The sequence below is a fragment of the Erinaceus europaeus genome, chromosome 21, assembly GCF_950295315.1.
Source record: "Erinaceus europaeus chromosome 21, mEriEur2.1, whole genome shotgun sequence".
Taxonomy (NCBI): domain Eukaryota; kingdom Metazoa; phylum Chordata; class Mammalia; order Eulipotyphla; family Erinaceidae; genus Erinaceus; species Erinaceus europaeus.
In genome coordinates, this window is record NC_080182.1 from 5,247,346 (window position 1) to 5,269,115 (window position 21,770).

General features: G+C 59.1%; 1 protein-coding gene across 3 annotated transcripts in view; it reads right to left on the minus strand.

The window, feature by feature from the left end:
- Positions 1-991: 991 nt before the first annotated feature.
- NUP210 (nucleoporin 210) overlaps positions 992-21,770 on the minus strand; it is a 54,968-nt gene continuing 34,189 nt past the window's right edge. For all 3 annotated transcript variants that reach the window (XM_060180312.1, XM_060180314.1, XM_060180313.1), the window contains exons 21-40: positions 18,885-19,013; positions 17,377-17,504; positions 17,126-17,261; positions 16,156-16,218; positions 15,853-16,032; positions 15,611-15,691; positions 14,876-15,007; positions 13,822-13,980; positions 13,612-13,703; positions 12,956-13,130; positions 11,482-11,657; positions 10,731-10,951; positions 9,827-9,963; positions 8,166-8,289; positions 6,878-7,024; positions 4,154-4,404; positions 3,601-3,817; positions 3,313-3,408; positions 3,152-3,235; positions 992-2,182 (exon numbers count right to left, since the gene is read on the minus strand). In XM_060180312.1, the coding sequence (XP_060036295.1) occupies positions 2,070-2,182; positions 3,152-3,235; positions 3,313-3,408; positions 3,601-3,817; positions 4,154-4,404; positions 6,878-7,024; positions 8,166-8,289; positions 9,827-9,963; positions 10,731-10,951; positions 11,482-11,657; positions 12,956-13,130; positions 13,612-13,703; positions 13,822-13,980; positions 14,876-15,007; positions 15,611-15,691; positions 15,853-16,032; positions 16,156-16,218; positions 17,126-17,261; positions 17,377-17,504; positions 18,885-19,013 (2,841 nt within the window). In that variant the 3' untranslated portion in view covers positions 992-2,069. The remainder of the gene's footprint in view (positions 2,183-3,151; positions 3,236-3,312; positions 3,409-3,600; positions 3,818-4,153; positions 4,405-6,877; positions 7,025-8,165; positions 8,290-9,826; positions 9,964-10,730; positions 10,952-11,481; positions 11,658-12,955; positions 13,131-13,611; positions 13,704-13,821; positions 13,981-14,875; positions 15,008-15,610; positions 15,692-15,852; positions 16,033-16,155; positions 16,219-17,125; positions 17,262-17,376; positions 17,505-18,884; positions 19,014-21,770) is intronic.

Below are 21,770 nucleotides of genomic sequence, written 5' to 3' on the forward strand. Positions count from 1 at the left end.
AGACCACATGCCTTGCCTGGGTTCAAGTCTGCTCATCCAGGAGCACTCCCACCATATCCTGTCCCTGCTAGCTCTTGGCTGAGCTCCAAGTTGGGGGGGGGTTTCTGGATCACTAGGAAGGAGATGGGGTGACACGGGGGACAAGTGGACTCAGCCAGAGTTGCCTTTGGTTGGCTGGCACCCTTGGGAAACCACTCATGCTCTTTTTTTTTAAGTTTTTAAAAAATTATCTTTATTGGGGTAGTTGGGCGGTAGCACAGCAGGTTAAGCGCACATGGCGCAAAGTGCAAGGACCAGCATAAGGATCCCAGTTTGAGCCCCTAGCTCCCCACCTACAGGAGAGTCGCTTCACAGGCGGTGAAGCAGGTCTGCAGGTGTCTGTCTTTCTCTCCCCCTCTCTGTCTTCCCCTCCTCTCTCCATTTCTCTCTGTCCTAACAACGACATCATCAATAACAACAATAACTACAACAATTAAAAAACCAAGGGCAACAGAAGGGAAATAAATAAATAAATATTTAAAAATTCTTTATTGGATAGAGACAGCCAGAAATTGAGAGGATGGGGGAGACAGAGAGGAAGAGAGGTAGACACCTGCAGACCTGCTTCACCACTTGTGAAGCTTCTCCCTGAAGGTGGGGACCACAGACTTGACACCCTGGTCCTTGTGCATTGTAACGTGTGCCACCACCTGGCCCCGCCACCTACATCCTCTAAGTGTAGCCCTACACTTGTGATGGCAGGAGGCCCTCAGGCCACAGGGGTCAGGGAGTGAGGTGCCAGGGACTCTGGGCAGAAGAGCTTCAGGAGTGGAGAGTTACCGTGGGGGAGGTGGTGTCAGAGGAAGGCGCCAGTGGGGCCCAGGGAGGCCTCAATGTGCAGAGATGGGTGTCGTGCCAGAGAAGACTCTAGAAGCCTGCTCCCCAAAGCCAGGCCACCAGAGGGGGAGTCCCCGGGGCCTGAACAGCTTACCAGGCAGTGAGCACACTCCTCTTAGGAAACCAGAGAGCTTTATTAAATAAACCAAGTAGAAACACACCTATGTACATCCAAGCTGTCAGTTTGAGCTCAAGTAATTTGCAAGGCACGATTGATTCTTCCTGTCTTCAGCTTTAGAGAAATGCAGATGTGCCCAGCCCGAGGGCCAGATGGTTCACGCCCTGGCGGGGCTCAGAGTCAAGGCAGAGTTCCCATACATGGCACCCCAGGGGCAGGCTCTGGCCGGGGCTCCGGGTCTTCCTGAGAGTGGCTCCTGAGTCCAGGGCAGTGTCCAGAGGGGAGTCCTTGGGCCCCATCACAGATGGAGAGCTGCCTGGGAGCCCCAGACCAGGGAGCTTCTGGCTCTGGGGTGGGGGTGGAAGGTGGGCAAAGGCTCAGACATATTGAGGTTGAGCAGAGAGGAGGTACACTAGAGCTCTGTGCCCGGGCAGAGCTCAGCAGCCTTGCCAATCATAAGAAAGAGTCTGTCTTGGCTCAGAGACACTCTTCTAGAAAATTCTCGAAGTTTCAGTGCTGACAGAGGTGGGGCTGGGAGAACAAGCCCAGTCCAGGAGCTTGTGGAGCAAAGAAGCACAGAGCCTGTGGCCTGGTCACAGTGGCCCTCTGGCGGCAAGAGGCTCTGTGCCTCCCTCCCGCACACCCGCTGCCTTCCATTCCTGACGCCCCAGTGATGGCAGACAATGGACACCCCCTGTTCACCTCCCAGACTTCCTAGCAGCAGGTGTGTCTGCAGGGGCACAAATGAAATGCTCCAAAACCAAGAATAAAAACACAAGAATTCCTTTCCCTGAGTAAGTGCAGCAGCACCTCTACGGAGCTTCTGACTGCTGGTGGCCTTGTAAACGGGGTGTCTCGAGCCATCTCGGAAAATGAAAAAATAAAACACACAAGCGCACATGTCCAGATGGCCTGGTGTGAAAAAATGCGCCAGGAAGTCTCAGCTCTGCAAGACTGAGGACACACACACACACACACACACACACACACACACACACTTCCCTTTGCAGGAGAAGCTGCCGGCACCACAGGTTTGGAGGGCAGGGCTGGGAGTCAGCAATAGGGGGATCCCAGACTAGCGGGAGGTGTAGGCCGGGCTCCACAGCCCTGAGTGGGGGCTGGCTCTGCGCACAGGAAGCACTGCGTTGAAAGGCATCGGCGAGGAGGAGGAGGAGGAGGTGACGGCATCTGGGGTAGAGAGAGAACCACGAGGACACAGCTGTAGGGGGTCCCAATGCTCATCTGCCATCTTTGCTGTGATGCCCTGGGGCACCCCGGGACCAGCAGGACAGGTGGGTCACAGAGTGTGCAGAGCTGGCCCCCTGTACGGAAGGGGTGCCCACCCCCCCTACAAACACAGTAGCCTGCGGCGTGTATCTGGAAGAAAGCTACATGGACACAGAGCCCAAGGAGAGGAGCAGGGCCTGGAATATTCCAGAGATGGGGGTGGGGGGGCTGGAGGATGCGGTTAACAGGGGCATGCACTGCAAGGATAGCCGGGGGCAGGTCAGAGCTGCGAGGAACACAGCTGGGGAGATCCAGGGCTTTCCTGGCCATCCTGTCATGGAGGTGAGACAGCCAGGCAGAAGGTTCATTCCCAGGACTCAGGAGGCTCATTCCCGGGACTCAGTATGTGCACGGGGCCCAGTTACCCAGAAAAACGCAACGAGAAGCCCACTTCCCTCTGACAAAACAGCAAAAAGCTTGGCCGTGAGGCCTGTAGCCTACGCTCTGGATTCCTCTGTGAGGAGACCCCCTCAAAAGGGACTGGGGGGCTGCCCTATCCAGTGGTTCAGGTTGAATGCTGCACCATTTCAGGGAGGCCTCTCACAGAGGGTGTACACTGGGTCCTGGGGTCCCCAGAAATGACTAGACTACTGCTGGGAGTAGGCCTGGCCATCCCTGTCCATTGGGGAACCCCCATCAGGAGGCTTCAAGTCTCTGCAGCAGCTACAGGTGGGGTCCTGGCCCAGACACCTCTGCCTGGGAGTCCTCCTTGGCAGCACCTGAACCCCACAGAACCCCCAATGGGCTAGGTCTGCCCTCCAAGCCTACGGCTCCTTTCATCCCGACTCAGGCCTGCTGGCGGCCCGGGTTCAGAACCTCGACCCCCGCGCCCTCCCAAAGCCCATCCCTGCCCCAGGGGTTGGCACTCACAGTGGGGGCTGTGACAAGGGCTGGCCTGAGAGGACAGGGCTGGTGGTGCGACGATGTCCCGGGGTGAACAGATGGAGTGGTAGGCTGCAGGGAGGCACATGTCAGAGGGGGCCTGGGAGGGGTGCGAGGGGTAGGGCAGGCGAGGCGGGGCCAGGCCTCACCGATGATCATGACGGCGGTGCCGGCCAGCAGGGCGAAGAGCGTGAAGAACGTGACCTGATAGGAGTCCAGGAAGAGCTGGGAGAGGCTGGGCCCATCTGCGTGTCAGGAGACGGGGGACCTGAGCTCAGGCCCGGGCCCTCCCACCCCGGCCACTTCACCCACCCTACCCTCCCGGAAGGCCAAACACCGAGTCATGAGGGACAGCTGGGAAAGCAGAGGCCGAGGGACGAAAGCAGTGGGGTGGGGACCCTCCTCGTGCTACCCAGACCACCCCGCCTGTAACTCACGGGGACCAGGCCCGCGGCGGTCAACCACGAAAGCCACGGTGATGGGGATGGTGAGGGCCTGGCTGGTCGCTGGGCTGGAGAACGTCAGTGTGGTGGACAGTGGCCCCTGGCTGCCGGCCACCGGGTCCGAGACGCCCACCGTGTAGGTGACTGAGCTGGGCAGCCCTAAGGATTTCTCCTTCAGGAAGGCCAGCACGGCCGGAGACCCCGACTTCACCTAGGACAGGAGCCAGGCTGCAGGGAGCACCCCACTTCCCGCCTGACCTGGTGGGCCCTAAAGGACACAGGCACAGCCCCTGATCGCAACCCCCTCCCCAGGCAGGTGGTGACAGCTGGGCACATCTCAGGGCCGGCATGTCCCTTGCACAACACAGCAGCCGTAGATGAGGGAGAGCTGACCCAGTGCTTTTTCAGGAGACGCTCAGTCCACACTAGACCACCTACCCCAAAGGTCACAGGTGACCACGGGCCACAGAGCAATAGGCCCAGGGTGGGACATCTCCCCTTCAGAGGGGGGGGCCAGCCTGCCCACCCCCTTGTGGCCAGCCCTTACCTCCAGGCTGTCCAGCACCTCCGTGGTGCCAAAGACCTTGAGCTGGGCGCTGGGAGAGTGGTTGCTCAGCAGTACCTCGGCCTGGTCGGCGTACAGTCCGGGGCTGAAGGGCACCTCAGCCGCCACCGGCTCTGCAGGGACGCGGGTGCCCGGCAAGGAGGCTGTGACCACCAGTGCCGTCCTCCGCGTGCTCAAGTGCTTCAGCTGCTTGTCCGTCAGCCTGCGCATGGCGATCGCGCAGAGGTACCGGCCTGTGAAGACAGGGGCTCGCCTTGTGCCCTCTCGCCGTGGCCCTGGTACCCCTTCTCTACGTGAGTAACTCCCCCATACCCTTCAGAGGCCCCAGGGAGGCACTGCCCCTGCAGGGACCTGCTGGGAGACCCCAGGGCACAGCTCGCACACCATTCCAGGAACCCGCATACTCCCTCGTTGGCCCTGACTTTTTTTTTTTTTGCCTCCAGGGTTATCTTTGGGGCTTGGTGCCAGCACTATATATCCATCGCTCCTGGTGGCCATTTTTTTTTTTTTTAATTTCCATTTTATGGGATAGGACAGCAAAGAGAAATTGAGAGTGGAGGGAAAGATGGGGTAGGGAGTCGGGCAGTGGTGCACTGGGTTAAGCACACATAGTACGAAGCGCAAGGATTCCAGGTCGAGTCTCCGGCTCCCCATCTGCAGAGGGGTTGCTTCATAAGCAATGAAGCAGGTCTGCAAGTGTCTGTCTTTCTTCCTCTCTATTTCCCCACCCCTCTCAACTTCTCTGTCCTATCCAAAAAAAAAAAATCGAGATGTCCACCAAGAGCAGCAGGTTCATAGTGCTGGCACCAAGTCCCAGCGATAACCCTGGAGGATGGGAGTCGGGCAGTAGCGCAGCAGGTTAAGCGCACGTGGCACAAAGCACAAGGACCGGCATAAGGATCCTGGTTCGAGCCCCCGGCTCCCCACCTGCAGTGGAGTCGCTTCACAGGCAGTGAAGCAGGTCTGCAGGTGTCTGTCTTTCTCTTCCCCCTCTGTCTTCCCCTCCTCTCTCCATTTCTCTCTATCCTATCCAACAATGATGACATCAATAACAACAATAATAACTACAACAACAATAAAAACAAGGATAACAAAAAGGAAATAAACAAATAAATAAATATTTTAAAAAATAACCCTGAAGGGAAAAAAAAATAAAGAGGGAGGGAGAATGCCAGGCAGTAGCACACTTGGTTGAGTGCACATGTTACAATACGCAAGGATCAAGGTTCAAGCCTCCAGTCCCTACCTGCAGGGAGTTTCAAAAGTGGTGAAGCAGGGCTACAGGTGTCTCTCTGTCTCTCTTCCTCTCTATCTCCCCATTCCCTCTCAATTTCTGGCTGACACTAACCAATAAATCATGATATTTAAAAAAGAAAGAAAGAAAGATTTAAAGAAAGAAGTGAGGGAGAGGGCGAGAGAGAAAGACACCTGCAGACCTGCTTTGCTGCTTATGAAGTGTCCCCCCTGAAGGTGCAGAGCCAGGGGCTCAAACTCAGATCCTTGCATGGGTTCTTGTACTTAGTGCTTTGTTAGCTTAACCCAGTGCACCACCGCCTGCCCCCCCCCCCCCCGTCCCTGAATTTTCTATTCAGACCTGTAATGAACTGACTCTCCCGGGGGAGGGACATCAGGCCCAGGCCTGCAATTTGAAGCCCAGAGGAGGACACAGAAACAGGCAACAGAGAGAACATCTCTCTTGGGCTGTAGGGCCAGTCCTGCCAGGATAGCTTCTGGCCAAGGGCAGTGGAGGGTCTTTGCAGGCGTGGGGATAGCTTAGTGCCCGTCATGCCCTTAGACCTGACTCAGAGGGCAGGCAGGGGAGCTCAAAGCCACAGCTGAGACTGCCTGGGCCTATCCTAAGCTGGGGGGTCAGGACTGGGGTCCCTCATGGCTGTGTCACTGAGTGCACGTTGGCCAGCACTCCCTCCCTGGTGCTCAGTTGCTGTCAAGGGGCAGAACCCTGCGGCATCATTAGCTGCAGTGTTAGCGGCATTAGTGCTGGGGGGTTGCAGCGGTCGCTCTGCAGGGCACGGGGCCACCGAGGGCACCGAGAGCTGACTGTGCCCTGAACACATTCCCTGACCCCAGGGGGTTCCCTCCAGGTGCCCCCCATTTCTCGGATGCCGGCCCAGGAGATTAAGGCGCTCTGCTGAGGCAGCCTTGGGAACAGAGATGTGGATGAGGCGGGTGGGAGAGTGAGGGCTTAAGACTCAGCTGTCTGTGGGCACAAGTGGACTGGGCCGTGCATCTCCAGAAAAACAATTTGGGGGGACGGTGGTGGCACATCTGGTAAGCGCACATAGTAGTACTAAGTGCAAGGACCTTAAGTACCCCCTCCCCCCGCAGTGGGGACACTTCACAAGCAGTGAACCGGGTCTGCTGGTGTCTCTCTTTCTCTCTCCCTCCCCCTCCCCTCTCAATTTCTCTCTGCCCTATCCAATAAAATGGAAAAAACGGCCACCGGGAGTGACGGACTCATAGTGCCAGCACTGAGCCCCAGCAATAACTCTAGAGGCAAAAAAAAATTGCATTTGAGTGACCAATGAGGGCAGCAGCTGAGAGGAGGTAACGCACAATCTTCCCTCTTCCTCAGGGAGAGGATAGGGGGCCTGGGGTTCAGACCAATCCTCCAGGTGTCCCCAGTGGCTGTGAGCTGGAGCCAGACCCCCACCCCCACCCCCACCCCCGGCAGGAGCCCCTGCTTACCCTGAGTGGTGTCGAACCCCGGCTCTGCAGTGAAGACATCCTGGGCCGGGAAATCAAAAACATCCTGCTTGAAGCGGAGCTGGCAGCTGAGGAGGGACTCTGGGCGCAGGTTCTCAATGGCGGCCAGCTGCTTGGGGGAGCACTGGCCTGGACATGCAGAGGAGAGGAGGACCGGGGCCCATCACGAGGGTCCCAGAGGCCTCTGCACCTGCCTCACCACCCAGAGCTGGCCACAGAGACCCCTAATCCTCCTGCATGGGCCTTTGGGGCTGCCCAAAGCTTCCTGATGAGGCTGGGGCGACAGCTCGACCTGTCAGACCACCTGCCTGCAAGCCTGAGGCCCCAGAGATCCCAGGCTCGATCCCCGGCACCACCTTAGGCCAGAGCCGAGCAGTGTTCTGCCCTCGTCTCTCTCCTTCCTCTCATAATACATCAGCCTTTGAAAAACCATAAAGCTCCTCAAAACAAAGCCCAGGATGACGTCTGTGGCAGACGGGCCAAGATGAGGGGAGACGTCAGCTCAGGATCTCAGTGCCTGGCCCAGAGCTTGTGTCTGTGGTCAGTACTGGGAGGGAGGTTATGGTCCTCTGTGTGGGGGTGTCAGGAGGCCAGTAGTTTCTGGGACCCTAGGGAACATGGCCCCCAGCAGGGGGTAAGACAGTGTCCCCTCACACTAGAGTGGAGGCGGCCCCATTAACTAGGGGGGAGCAAGGTGGCATCTAATCCCCCCCCATTTAAAACCCCCTTTTCTGGCCATGGCTGCAGGGTTGTCAGCGGCAGGGGACAGGGCTGACAGCTCTAGGCACTACTTGGGAGAGCGTCAGAGTCAGCCGGGAGGCTGCTAAGTGGCCTGGGTGTGTGTGTATGTGTGTGTGGAAGCCAGGGAGCCCAGCGTCTGGCTGGAGGAGCTCTGGAAACTGCTAAAGAGTGGGGCCAGGAGGTAGCACACCTAGTTAAACGCACACATTACAGTTCACGAGGGTCTGGGTTCAAGCCCCTGGTCCCCATCTGCAGAAGGAAAGCTTTGTGGTGAAGCAGTGTTTCGGGCACCTTTCTCTCTCTCTCTATCTCCCCTTCCTTCTTGATTTCTGTCTCTATCCAATAATAGAAAAATAAATAAAGCATACAGAATATATATATATATATGTATATATATATAATATATAACATCTAGAAAGCTAGAAGAAGGAGGTGCCCAGGGCCTCCTTGCTCTGGCTGCAGCTGGCAGGAGGTGGGGGGAACAGAGCAGACCCCAGGTCCCCACGGCCCCGGCTGCTGCCCTACCCACCTTGAAGGTTGGAGCTCCCGTCACCCAGGGTGACTGTCACCCTGGAGGCAGCCAGCTCCTGGAAGCCTTCCTGGGAGGGGCGGACAGGCTGGGCCACGATCCTGGGAGGGACACCGACCACTATCTGGGGGGAGAATGCAAGGCAGTGTCACCAAAGGCCCAGAGTGTGCCTGATCATACAGTGTCCCCCACCACGAATGTGACACAGGTGACAGAGGGAAGGCTGAAAGCCCAAGCGACAAGCTGAGGGACGGCAGGGCTAGGGGAGCCCACAACCCCGCCACTGGCTGATCAGTCTCTGCAGTCTGGTGCTTCCCACCCATGAAGCAATCCCCCTCCCCATCTGAAGAGCAGGCTGGAAGGCACAGCTGGATGGCCGGGGATGCTGGCTCCCCTGACAGTGCCGACAGTCCCGGAGCTCAGTTTGGTTAATTAATCGTCAGCAAAGCGTGCAGGAGCATTTTGCTCTGCTGTCAGTCCTTCAGAATGAACCAGCCTGGCCAAAATGCAGACTCACACAGCCCCGGGAGCCAGGCCCCTCAGAGGCAAGCCTCCCCCTCCCTCCGTAGCAGTGACAGCCCCGCCTTGAGGCCTCCTCCTCCAGGAAGGTTGGGCATCCTCTAGGGAGTCTCCTTCCTGCCTCCATGGATCTCCCTCCCATCAGACAGGGCTCACTGCTCCCCGGAGACCCCACAGATCCCAGTGCACCCCCTCCTCTTGGGGTCCCTAGGACAGAGGGAGGCTGTATACCGTGCTTGTCTCTCTACCCCACCTTCTCCTGACTCCTCCTGCACCATCTCCCTGCTTCCCCAACACCCCCAGAGAGGGCAGAGTCCCTGGCCCAGACCCTCTGGCTTGGAGATACCCTGTCCCTCCTTGCCCACCCCCAGGTCCCAGAGACCACCCCCATCTCCAGCCTGGAGCCCAGGCCGCCTGCATCACCAACAGCCTCCCCTGTAGGAGTGCTGGCCCCTTAGACCACCCACCATGGCCCTGACTCTGCATGTTATCAGTGGCAGCCCACTGCCCGCATGGCAATTGTGCCCCATGGGACGGGACCCAGCCTCATGGTGGCTAAGCTGAGGTCTAACCCCAGAGCCCACTCTCTCCACCATGGCGTGGCCCAGCCCAGCCCAGCTCAGATTCCATCATGTTCAACAGCCTGATCTGGAAATGAGGTTCTGCATGCCCAGCACCTGTGTCCTTGCCACCCTGGGGCTGGGTCCTCAAACCAAAGCCCTGCTCTCCCCCTTGGCAGCCCTCTCACCCCTGGCCCTGTCTTGGCCTTGCGGGGGGGAGGAGGGTCTCCTTCTAGGACATCACACTGTCACAGGGCCTGCCCACGGACTCCTCCAGAGACTCACTGTGAGGGGAGTGTGCTGCTGGCCGGCCCACAGCCACTGTAACTTGGGGATATACTCATGTCCACCCAGCCTGGGGTGCTGTGGAGCGGCGGGGGGGGATGCCAGGTCCCCTCACCATCACATTCTCTCAATAAGGGGGGTGAAGCCCTCAAAGCATGGGGAAGCTCTCCCCAGCTTAAAGCGTTTGGGGGAAGGGGCATCCCTGAGTCTCACAAAAGGACACTGGTGTGAGAACCTGAGCTCTCCACCCTAAGACACGAGCCAGGCCCACGGGCCCACGTGTGTTGCCAGCCCCACCTCCTTGAAGGTCCTCAGGTGCCCGGAGACCTCATAGTAGACTGTCACTGCTCCCGTGTCCCGTGCCACAGCCACGCCAGACTTGGAGTCCACATGGAGGATGCTGCTGGCTGAGGAGCTCCAGGTTCCGGGGAGGCCTGCGGAGACCCCAGTGTCAGCTCTCCCACACCTGTCTCCGGTGTCCCCCAAGGCCCAGGACATCCCACACCACTGCCTGTGTCCCCTGGAACCACGGACACCCTGGAGCCTGGCCTGGGTACTGCCCAGATTGCTCCCATGACTTCTTTGGGGTCTGGGCCACTCTCTGTCCCTCTTCTCCCTCCACCCCCGACTCTGCTCAGGCCCCGCCCGCCCCCACCATCCCTCCACCCCGCGGGAACAAACAGGCATCGGTGTGGAGCCGGGAGCTGTCCTCTCCCCCGTGTCTGTCAAAAGCCAGCCACGTCATGCACTGACTACAGCAACAGTGCAAGCGTCTGTTCTATTTACAGCAAGTCACATTGGCTTTTCTCTCAAGTCAGTGTTTGGCTTCTCTTAGAAGTGGCATTAACTGAGAAATAAATAAATAAGTAAATAAATAAGGAAGCCCATTTGGAAGGTAACAGCTAAGCCAGCTATTGTGCGAGGCACTGGTGGTACTGAGTGCCAACAGGGAGTGGTGTCTTCTCTGGAAACAAGCACAAAGCCAACGCCCGGAGTCCTGCAGGTCAGCAGGTCTCACGCACCAGGACATGCAAGAGTGACAGCTTTAGAGAGAGCACGTGGCCAAGCTCCGTTGCGTTCTGTTCCCCGAGGCTGCGGGCGGCGGCTCTGACACCAGCTCCGGCCTGTGCCACGTCCTGCCCGCTGCCCTCTGGGGATGGTGCACAGAGCCTGGGCTGCCCGCTGCCGGCCACCGGCTTACCCTCCAGGCTGACCAGTGCGGTGTCCAGGCACAGGATGTCACCCACCACCACGGCGCTGGGCAGCTCCGGGGAGATGGCCTGCCGCACGGGCAGCGGGACGAAGTCCGAGAGGCCGGCGTGCTCTGGGTCCCAGGCGCGCAGCAGTGTCAGCCCCATGCTCACGGCACGTACCACGCATGTGTTGTTGGCGGAGCCCTTAGCGATCTGCACAAACTCGTCCCTGGGCCCAGGGAGGGAGGAGGAGTAGGGTGGCATCAGGCCGGGGAAGGAGCCTGGCCAGCCCTGCCACCTGCCAAGCGCGGCCAGAGACCGGCAGTGCTGTATGTGGGGCTCTGTGTGTAATACTCAGCACCACAAAAGGTTCCAGGGGTGGTGGAGCTGTACTGTGGTGTCTCTCCTCTCTCTCTTTAAAATATATTTATTACTGGATAGAGACAGAAATTGAGAGGGGAGCAGGAGATAGAGAGGGAGAGACAGAGTCCTGCTTCACCACTTGTAAAGCTTCCCCTCTGCAGGTGGGGACCAGCAACTTCAACATGGGTCCTTGCACACTGTAACATGTTCACTCAGCCAGGCGCGCCACTGACCAGCCCCTTTCTCTCTCAAAATGGTCAAGAGTGAAAATTGGGGCCAGGAGGAGAGGCCAGGTAACAGAATCCTGCCTGTGTGAGGCCTCTCATCACCACCAGCCTGCCTCAGGGACCCTGCAACCCACTGGGGTGGTGTGAGGAAGCCTCACCTGCGCCCTACCTGTTGGTGGCAAAGTTGAGGACGGAGTTGTGGGCGTGGAAGACATCCCCGACATTGTCGTGGAAGTGAACACTGAAGGTCAGGGTCACCCCCAGGGGCAGGGCGGCTAGGGCCTCCTGGTTCCGGCTGTGCAGGGTGGGACTCATGGAGATGCGCAGGTAGGAGATGGGGGACACCTGGCGGCAGGTGAGGCCCAGTGGTGTCAGAGAACCCCCCTGCCCTAGACACCTCTCCCTGTGGGTCCCTACTCAGCACTGACTGGGGTCTGGGGGAGGAAAGGCCTCCCTCCTCTGAGCAGTCTGGAGTGACAACAGCTGGGGGGGTGACCCATCTGCGAGAGTCAGCACCCGTGACATTGGGAAATCAGCTCATTATTCATGCTGAGGACCTCTCCTGGGGCATGGAGACCCAGCCTGCCTGGAGGATGGGGTGGTGCTGATGGGGGGGCCTCTCAGTGTGCCTGCTGGGCTCCACAGAAAGCAGAGACAGGCGGGGAGGGGCCCATGTTGGAGATCAGTGAGCACTGCTGGATGGAGGCACTTCAGGCACTCGGGAACTACCCCCACACCCTCACGCCCCCATGTGTGAACTGGCACCACTCACTTCCTGGGCCTCAGTTTCCCAGCCTGTAACTTGGGCTGATTTTTCTCCAAGTTGCAGGGCATGTGATAGGCCCACGTGCAGAGCAGGTACTTAGCACAGGCCTGTCAGCACTCTAGTCCAGGTACCCAATGTCTGGCCCGGCAGGACGCTGCAGGCCCTTCTGAAACTCGGTTTCCCCTCATCACAGCTAAACTCCAGGGATCTAGAGCCAGAAGATCAACAGCTCTGGTTCCAGGTCATCACTTACTATTGGTGATGTTATTATTACTTTTGTTGTTGCCACTGTTGTCATGAAAGCCCTGCTCAGCTCTGGTCCATGGAGGTGCTGAGGACTGAACCTTGGACACCCAGGGCTTTGCGTGGAAGTCTGTTGTGCTGCTAATTCTCTCCCTGCCTTCCCAGCACCAAGTTATTCTTAAAGTCTCCCATTCCCTTTCCCCCTGCTGGGAGGAATGCCCCCACTCAAGCCTGCGGGGACTGAGCTGGCAGGGGTAGGGGGTGGGGTGACGAGGCCACACCTTCACGGCCACAGTGAGGGTCTGCAGGGGCTGAGCTGGCAGGGGCAGGGGTGGGGTGACGAGGCCACACCTTCACGGCCACAGTGAGGGTCTGCGGGGGCTGAGCTGGCAGGGGCAGGGTGTGGGGTGACGAGGCCACACCTTCACGGCCACAGTGAGGGTCTGCGGGGGCTGAGCTGGCAGGGGCAGGGGGTGGGTGACGAGGCCACACCTTCACGGCCACAGTGAGGGTCTGCAGGGGCTGAGCTGGCAGGGGCAGGGGGTGGGGTGACGAGGCCACACCTTCACGGCCACAGTGAGGGTCTGCGGGGGCTGAGCTGGCAGGGGCAGGGGGTGGGGTGACGAGGCCACACCTTCACGGCCACAGTGAGGGTCTGGTTGGCCCCGAAGGGCTCCTGAGCTGTCACTTGGATTATGGACGTGCCAATGGCAGACCCTGACGCCACAAAGCCCTTCGGATCCACGTGCACGAGGGGCCCCTTATCGGGGGCATCCAGGACGCGGTAGCTCAGAGCCGCGACACCATCCCTGTGGGGCAGACAGATTGGACCAGTCAGCACATACAAGACAGGCAGGTCAGGGCTCCGCTGCTCCTGGGAGAAGGAGAGGGCCCCATCTTGCTGTGCAGAGGAAAGTGGGTCCAGGGAAGGTCACTCAGTGTGACCCAGCATCACAAGTACCAGGGTGAGGCTCTGGTTCTCTCTTGAATTAGTAAGAATTGATACACCCTCGGGCACTCTCAGTTGGTCCTTTCCACTGTCCAAGGTGCAGGGTTTTAGCAGTGGTTTGAAGGCCCCCTGCAGTCAGCACTCTAGTCCAGGCACCCGCTGGCTGGCCCATCCCAGCAAAGTGCAGTCCCTCCTGGGCCTCACTTTCCCCTCACTGCAGCCAAGCTCCAGGGATCTAGAGCCAGAAGGTCAACAGCTCTGACTGTTGATCGAGAACCCCCACCCACCCACAGGAGACAGCGCTGCCCCAGGATCTGTGACAGGCTCAGCGTCCCCAGTACCTATTTGTCTGCAGCTTCAGAACCGAGTTGGGTGACATGAGGATTCGCTCAGCTTCTATTTCAGGGTTCAGTAGCAGCAGCTTCTCAAACACCTGCAGCAGAGGCCTCAGTTTTGTTTTCCCGCCAGGCCCCCGGGAGTGGGGGGACTCCCCACGGGTCCACCCAGCCTGGCAACAGCCTCACCCCTGGCGGCTACGTCCCTGCCTTTACCTGGATCTGGATCTCGTCCGAGAGCTCTTTGCTGAGGCCCTGCAGCTGCCCAGCAGTGGGATCCAGGGCGCGGACCACCACCCGCAGCCCGGTCCTGCCTTTTGCCCGGCCTAGCACGTTCATGGCAAAGTTGTGCTGGGCTGGCAGCCGGATGGAGGCCTGGGGCAGACAGCAAGCACACCCTCAAGGGAGGAGCAGAGACACCCCCAAGAGGGCAGAGGACCCCCCCAGACCCTGACACCTGCCAGCTGGTTCTCACAGGCCTGGCACTCCAGAAAATGCCAGACCCTTATTCCAGGCAGGGCCTCCGGGCAAGACCCTTCAGAGCCTTCAGCACAGGGTGAATGAGTCACACTGCTCAGACACCTCGAGGATACTGTCTCCCCCACGCCACCCCACCAGTGCTGGGAGAAGGGCTCTGGCCATCTGGGTGTAGCCACTCAATACACACCAGGTGAGCACCCCCAGCCCTGTGCCTCAGGCCCCAGCCCCAAGCAGCAACCTCCCAGCAGCCCCCACTCAGGTCCTGGGGACCCTGGGTCCTGGGGTTGTAGCTTGATGCCACCAGCTGGCTTCTCAGTGTGTCCCACTAGTCCCACTGGGTGTGCCCCTCCCAGTCATGGGCTCCTGAGGGCCCAGCGGCTTCTTTGCAGCACCCCAGATCTAAGAGACAAGGCTACAAAGGGCTACAAAGAGGGCACGTGACCTCTGGGACCATCTGGAGAAACCCCAGCTGTCAGGCAGATGCTCAAAAAGGACAGGAACTAAATGGCGGGCCCTGTTGGCCCCTCACACGGCCGCCATGGGTTATCTGCATCCAGCACAGCTTTTGAAGTTTTGACAGAAGGGGCTGGAGCAAAGGGCATGCACAGCCCAGGGGTCTTTGAGGAGGGTCTCAGCAGATGTTCTCCTAGACACAGGCGGGAGGGAGAAGATGAGAGGGCTGGGGGACAGAGCTGGGGTGGGGGGTGTGTGAGGAAGGCTGGGGGGTGGGGTGGAAAGTGATTGGGAGTCTACAGGGCCCGAGGGTGCTGGCTGGGGCTTCAGGCCTTACCTCATGGTGCCGGCCCCGGATGTCCAGCACATCCCGCTTGGTGACTGACCAGTGGAAGGTCAGTCCTGGCATGGCATTGCCAAAGGAGAAGGGGTTCTGCTTGTTGGTGATTCCTGTGATGTAGACAGGCATCTGCGGGGACACACAGGCCCCTGACCAATGGAGACCCCTCCTCCGGAGCAGCCTGGGACCCGACTCTACTACCCCGATGCCCAAGGACGCCCCATCACCCTCCTTCCTGCCATGGCAGTTGTGCCCCGGTCTTGCTCAGGTCAGCACAGGATGGAGACACAGCAGAGAGCTGTGAAAGTGACAGAGGGCACCCCGCCTTGGCCACACCCCAAGTCTGGAGTGGTCCCTTGACATATAGCTCAGCCTGCCCCAAGCCCTCGCCTCTGCCTCATCATCAAGTGGGGGCCCGGCGCTGGGAGGGACAGGGCAGGAGGTCGTGTCCAGCCCTCTCTAGAACTCTTACAGCCATGGCCTGAAACCACTCCCAGGTCTGTCCTCACTTGCCCTGTGATCTGCGGCAGGTGGATCTGTCTGCTTCCCCATCCCCTCCCTGATATGTGACACCGAGGCCACCTGCACAAGGAGCCCACCGCAGCCTGCACTCAGCAAGGGCCTCCCACCAGGAGCCCCGTCCACCCACACAGGTGCTGCTCAGGCTGGGGCGGGGCCTGGCCAAGGCAGCCACAGCGACATGATGGCGGGACCAGTCGGAGGTTCCCTTACCTGGGTCCCCGTCCGCATTCGAGTGATGGGGGCACGGATCCTGACCGCCTGCAGCAGCAGCACCTCTACCTCCACCAGGTCCTATGGGGAGGGCGGGGGCTCAGGCGGCAGGGCCTTCAGCGGGCCCCTCTGGGCAGGAAGCCCACCCAGGTGCACGCGCCCACACAGCCAGCACAGTGCTGCCCCTCCCCCGGGGGGTGGGCCTATGCTCACCAGGGTGTCTGGGGTCCCGGGAGCCTTACCTGGGATACAACAACCAGTTTGCCTGTCTCAGCGTCCACGGCCTGCACGATGCCCGCCACGGTGCAGTTGCCCACGGCACGCCCCTGCACCAAGCCCACATCGCTCACCCCAGCCACATTACCGTCGCTGACAGAGAAGAGGATGTTGGACTGGGGCTGGGGGCCACCCTCAGAGGTGACCTGTGATGGAGACACACAGCATCAGTCCTGTCCTTCTCCTGGAGCTGCCACCTGCTACCGCCCAGGGCAGGAGACGTGTCAGAGCCAGAGTCGTGGGGGGTGGGGGGGTGGGAGGGTTCCTACCTGCATTGTGGCCCCAATAATCAGCGTCACCTTTCTGGGAACCAGCCGAAAAGGGGGAAAGACCTGGGGGGAAGACACAAGAGAACAGGAGACAGCTGTGTTCCAGGCTCGGGAAGGCAGGCAGAAATGTCATTTAACTTGCCTGGACCACATGGTACAGGACCCCAGTGGACCAGCCAAGGTCCCAGGATTCCGGGCCAACAGAAGAGGCCAAATGCCCCCCACCCCAGGAGTCCACATCCCCGAATGGTTTGCATTCTGCTGGCCTGTGGCAAAGAACTCCCCTCCCAGAGCCCAGCGCACGTCTCAAAGGGAGACTGACGCCATCCAGTTCTGCAGCCCAGGCCCCGTGAGGACCCCTGATGGGCACAGATGAATGGCGTCCCTCCATATCAACTTCCGGGGCTGTCCCTGAAACCCAGTCTCGGGTCTGAGAGACAGCTCATGCAACAGAGCGCATACTCTGCCTGGGTTCAGCCCCTGGCCCCACACAGAAACACCACGCACACACCACGCGCACACACACGCTTTCTAAGTGATGAAGCAGTGCTGGGCTGTCTCTCCTCCCTCCCCATTTCTGTCTCTATCCAGATTTTATCTTGTTTTATTTGTGCCATCAGGGCTGTCACTAGTGCCAGCATTATGAACCCACTGTTCCCAGTGAGCACTCCTTCCTTCCTTCCTTCCTTCCTTCCTTCCTTCCTTCCTTCCTTCCTTCCTTCCTTCTTTGATAAGACAGAGAGAAATTGAGAGGGGGAAACAGAGAGGGAGACAGACACCTGCAGACCTGCTTCACCACTTGGTAAGTTTCCCTCCTAAAGGTGGAGAATGAGGACTCGAATCCAGGTCCTTCTGCGTGGCAATGTGTGTGGTCAACCGGCGCAGCACCACCCGGACCCCTTCTACTTGAATTTTTAGAGTCCACCGGGGGCACTGAAAGGAGCCCTGGCTGTCAGGAGCATGGCCCCACCTCGATCTGCTGTGGGGCTGAGTTGATCCTCTGTCCGGCTTTGTCGGTCACAATCGCAGTGAGGCTGGTCTGGCCGATGGCCACGCCGTGGACGCGGAATGTGGCAGTGTAATTGTCCGGGGCCTCATCCAGGGGCCTGGAACAGAGGGGCAGGGCTGGGATCTCTCTGCCTCCCCCATCCCTGCAGCTAGGACTTGGGTGCTGCGCCTCCCCCCGCTACACACACCCTCCTGGGACCCTGGGAGACTGACACCAGAGAGACAATCTGGGAGGCAGCCCGCAGCTTGAGGTCCATGAAGGAGAAATACTCGGCCAGGAAGGGCTTCTTGTGGGCGTCTAGCACTCGCACGAAAGCCTTGACCGTCTTCCCGATCTCCACCTAAACATCAGAGAACAGAGACCCACGGTGGCATCTCACTGGCCAGTGCCACCACCTACGACACTCCAGGTTGAGAAAGTGTCACCGGCTTCAAAACTATGGAGCAGGAATCAGGGAGGGGTTCTCCTATGGGCTATTCACCAACCAACAAGTAGGTAGAGAGGGGAAGAGAACCAGACATGGCCCTGGCACAGGCAATGTTGGGGATTCAACTTTAGACCTCATGCTGAAGAGTCCAGTGCTCCGATCCCTGTGCCACTTCTCAGGTCACGCCAGCCACCAAATGAAAACCAGTTAAGTATTGGCTGTAAGTAAGGATCCTTGAGCATGCCCAAACCCATGGTAAAAGTCAACTACATCCAAGTTATAAAAAGAAGTCAATGGGACTGGGTGGTGGCACACCTGGTTGAGTGCACATGTTACAGTGCTCAAGGACCTGGGTTCAAGCCCCCGGTCCCCACCTGCAGAGGGAAAGCTTTGCAAGTGGTGAAGCAGGGCTGCAGGTGTCTCTCTTTCTCTTTCCCTATCTATCTCCCCTACCCTCTTGATTTCTGGTTGCCTCTATCCAATAAATAAAGATAATAAATTTTTTAAAAAGTTAAGGCCAGGGAGACAGCTCAGAGCACTGGACTAGCACAGGGCTTACAGGCCTGTGGGCCTGGCACCACCCCAGGCCAGAGCTGAGCAGTGCTGCAGTCTCTCTCAATCTTCTAGCCAAAACCTTTAGAAACCTGAAGGCTCTCTATTGACAAAGAAGAAAAGAAATTCCCCCTCTTCTCTCTGAGAACATTTGCTTTAGGGAATGTGTGACTGGCTACTTTCACTTCTCCAGTCCCTTCCCTTCCCTTCCCTTCCCTTCCCTTCCCTTCCCTTCCCTTCCCTTCCCTTCCCTTCCCTTCCCTTCCCTTCCCTTCCCTTCCCTTCCCTTCCCTTCCCTTCCTGGGACAGTGTCCGCTGCTCAGTGCTGAAAGGGACAGCTCCCCTCTGCCAGGCTGGCTGCAGGAACACCTCCCCATCCACACAGCGCCCGCCTGCTGTCATCTATTCCCTCTGCAGAAGCACTCTGCCTTTATGAGTTTTCCTCACTCCGAACCCCCCTCCCCTGGCCCCCAGGCTGTGGGGGACAGCTCCTGCTTGGCCAGGGTGTGGGGGCTTATTAGTAACTTCCCACTGGGGCTACAGGGAAGGGATTCCCACGCCCAGGCTGATAGGATGGGATTCACAGCCAAGTCAGGCAGGTATCCAACAGGGGGAAGGGGTTGAGCGGGGAGGCCGTGGCCTGCACAGCCGTACTACCAGAGCAGGGGGTGGGCAGGAGGGACCAGAATCCAGGGGGATAGATGGCACAGGGACTCCCTCCCCCAGGAAGCTGGCACTGACCTTGTCGACCACGCGCACGTACAGCTCCTGGATGTCTGAGACGTGGACGTCAGCCTGAGCTGGGGCTGGGAAGGCCAGACACAAGTCGTGGATCATGACGGTGGCTGTGCCCGGGAGCAGGGGCCGCACCTGCAGGGTGAGGGGGTCAGCACACCCGGGAGCAGGGGCCGCACCTGCAGGGTGAGGGGTCAGCACACACACACACACACACACACACACACGCGCGCGCGCGCGCGCGGGGGGGCCTACATCTCCCAGGGGACAGCAACACCAGAGACACAAGGTCCTAACCCAGAGGTGGCATCACCCAGACTGATGCCAGAGAAAAGTTGTTTAGAGGGCTGGGAGGTGCTGCACCCAGTTGAGAACACACATCACCATACACAAGGACCTGGGTTCAAGCCCTAGGTCCCCAGCTGCAGAGGGAAGCTTCACAAGTGGCAAAGCAGAGCTGCAGGGGTCTTTATCTCTCTCTCTCTCTCTCCCTCTCATTCCTTTTCACCTCTCAACTTTTCTGTCCTATCAAGTAATATATTTTTTAAAAAGGCCACTGGGAATGGCGGACTGACATGCAGGAACCAACTCCCAGCAACAACCCTGATGGCAATAAGAAAGAAAAAGAGAGAAGGAAGGAAGGAAGGAAGGAAGGAAGGAAGGAAGGAAGGAAGGAAGGAAGGAAGGAGAGAGAAAGAAAAGACAAATTTGGAAGCTTCAGAGATGCTAGGGCTGCCTGGCGCATATCACTGCTGGCTCCCCTAGCAGGCTGTCGGAGCTGGCAGGTCCCGCACCACGTGGAGAAGCGGCTCGCGCCCCTGTCCCTACAGACCCTTGCGGGGAATCTCCTCTCTCGCTCCCTATCTCTGTCTGTCTTCCCCAACTCTGATTTTTTTCTCTCCTCCCAAAGGACCATTTGCACCTTTTTATAAACAAAGACATAAAATGCGGGTGGGGATCTATTCCTCTTCTCTTCATTTCCCAGGGACCAATGTGCACAAGGGGGTCAGTCCCATGTGCCCACCCACCAGCCCCCATGGGCAGGACCGCAGGGAGGGAGAGTTTCCCGGAGCACTGTGGATACAGAGATGCAGCACTGGGTCATGAAGGGAGGGGATACACAGGGCCAAGTGGGACCTGCCACGCCTGCGTCCTGGTGGGGACACATCTGTCCCTGTGCCCCGCTCCCCGGTGGCCAGAACCTTGCTCCTGGTTGATGCTCACTCAGAGGGAGTGGTGGGTGAGAGCTGGGCCCTGAATGCTAATTGGTAAGCAAGGAGCCTGGGGAAATTGCTGTCATCTCCCTGGAGATGAATGAATGCACGCGCACTCATTAGCAGGCCGAGTGTGGCCGCGGGCTGGGAATGGGACGCCCATCCAGCTACACACACACTTCACGCTTGTCCCCTGACAGGCGGCATCTGTCGGAGAGCCAGGACCCTGCACCCATCTCCCCAGGCCACCCCCACTCATTCTGTTCTTGTCACCTCCCTGTCAACACCACTGGTGAGCCAGGCACTGGAGAACGAGGCTGTGGGGGTAGGGCCCCGTCACTCGATGCCACAGGCACACGGGGAGGAGCAGGGCCACACAGAAACCTCAGGCACTGAGAAAGTCCTGGCTGGCAGGCTGGACAGAGCCCCATCCTAGAGGCTGGGAGCCAGCTCCCCGGGTGGAGTGCATGCCTGGCCTCACTCAGTGCCCTGGCTTTGAGCCCCAGCATAATAATGGGAAGCTTCTCAGATGGTGGACCAGTGCTGCCGTGTCTCTCCTTTTCCTCAAATAGAGAAGGCCTGGGTGGGGGAGGCCTCACCCTGGTTTCATTCACTCCCTGGCACCCCACGGAGCATCCAGGGACCCAGCGCATCCTGGAGACAGCTCTCGAGGCCCAGACGGGGATGGCCCCTTGTGCTCAGAGCCTGTCCTCAGGGGAGAAAGAAGCTCCACTGCTGTCACCTGCTACCCAGCTTGTCTGGGAGGTGCTTCCTCACACACACAGGGCGATGTCAGCAGGACGGCCCCTGTGTCGCAGGGCCCAGGAAGCACATGAGCTCATGCTACGAGGACCTTTGTGACCCGAGCTCTTACCCCCAGCCCCTGGGACAACCCCTCTGCCAGCCAGACCTACGCATGGGCTGGCCCTAGCCTCCTCCCCCAGAGCCTGCTGGGAGGACTGATTTTGAAGTGGCAAGCGCTGTGGAGTCAGGTAACCACTCCCATGCACAAGGCAGTCAACAAAGGCCCTTCCAGAGAGCTCTGGGGGCTGTGTGAGCAGAATCCACGCAGCCCTGGGTGCACTGTGTGGGCACAATGGCCCCGGCACCGAGCCTGGGCCCCCTAAGGAGCCGCGTGGAGCAGCCGGAACGCAGCCCCGAGCCTTTCTCGCTTCCCAGAGCATCAATAGGAGAGCGAGCATCTTCTCCCAGCTAATTGAAGAGCTGCTGTGGGCTTTCTTGTCTCTGTGATTATGGGAAATGAGAATGCTGCTAATTAGCAGCTGGAAACTGCCAAGGAAGTGTGTGAGCGTCCTTCAGAGCGGAGCATCTGAGGGAAGCTGTGAAGGCCTGTCACAGACTGTCAGCGTGCGGGAGAAATCTCTCCCTCCTGAGGGCATAGGAGGTGTGTGTGGGGGGTGGGTGGGAGGGAACGGGACTCGACCCACCCGTCCACCTGGCGTCCGGCATGCTGGTCCTCGCGGGCGCTCAAGGTGCCTCCAGGGATACCTTCTAGGACCAAAACTATCCTCACCGGGCCAGCCACAAGGGTCACTTCTAGACCTTTCCACAGTGCAGGCCATACCCTGCGCCCCACAATGAGACACAGGCTTGTGCTCCCCAGAGAGGGCCCCTACTGGGCTCCTGGGACCATCTGTGCAAAGTGGGGGGCATGGCT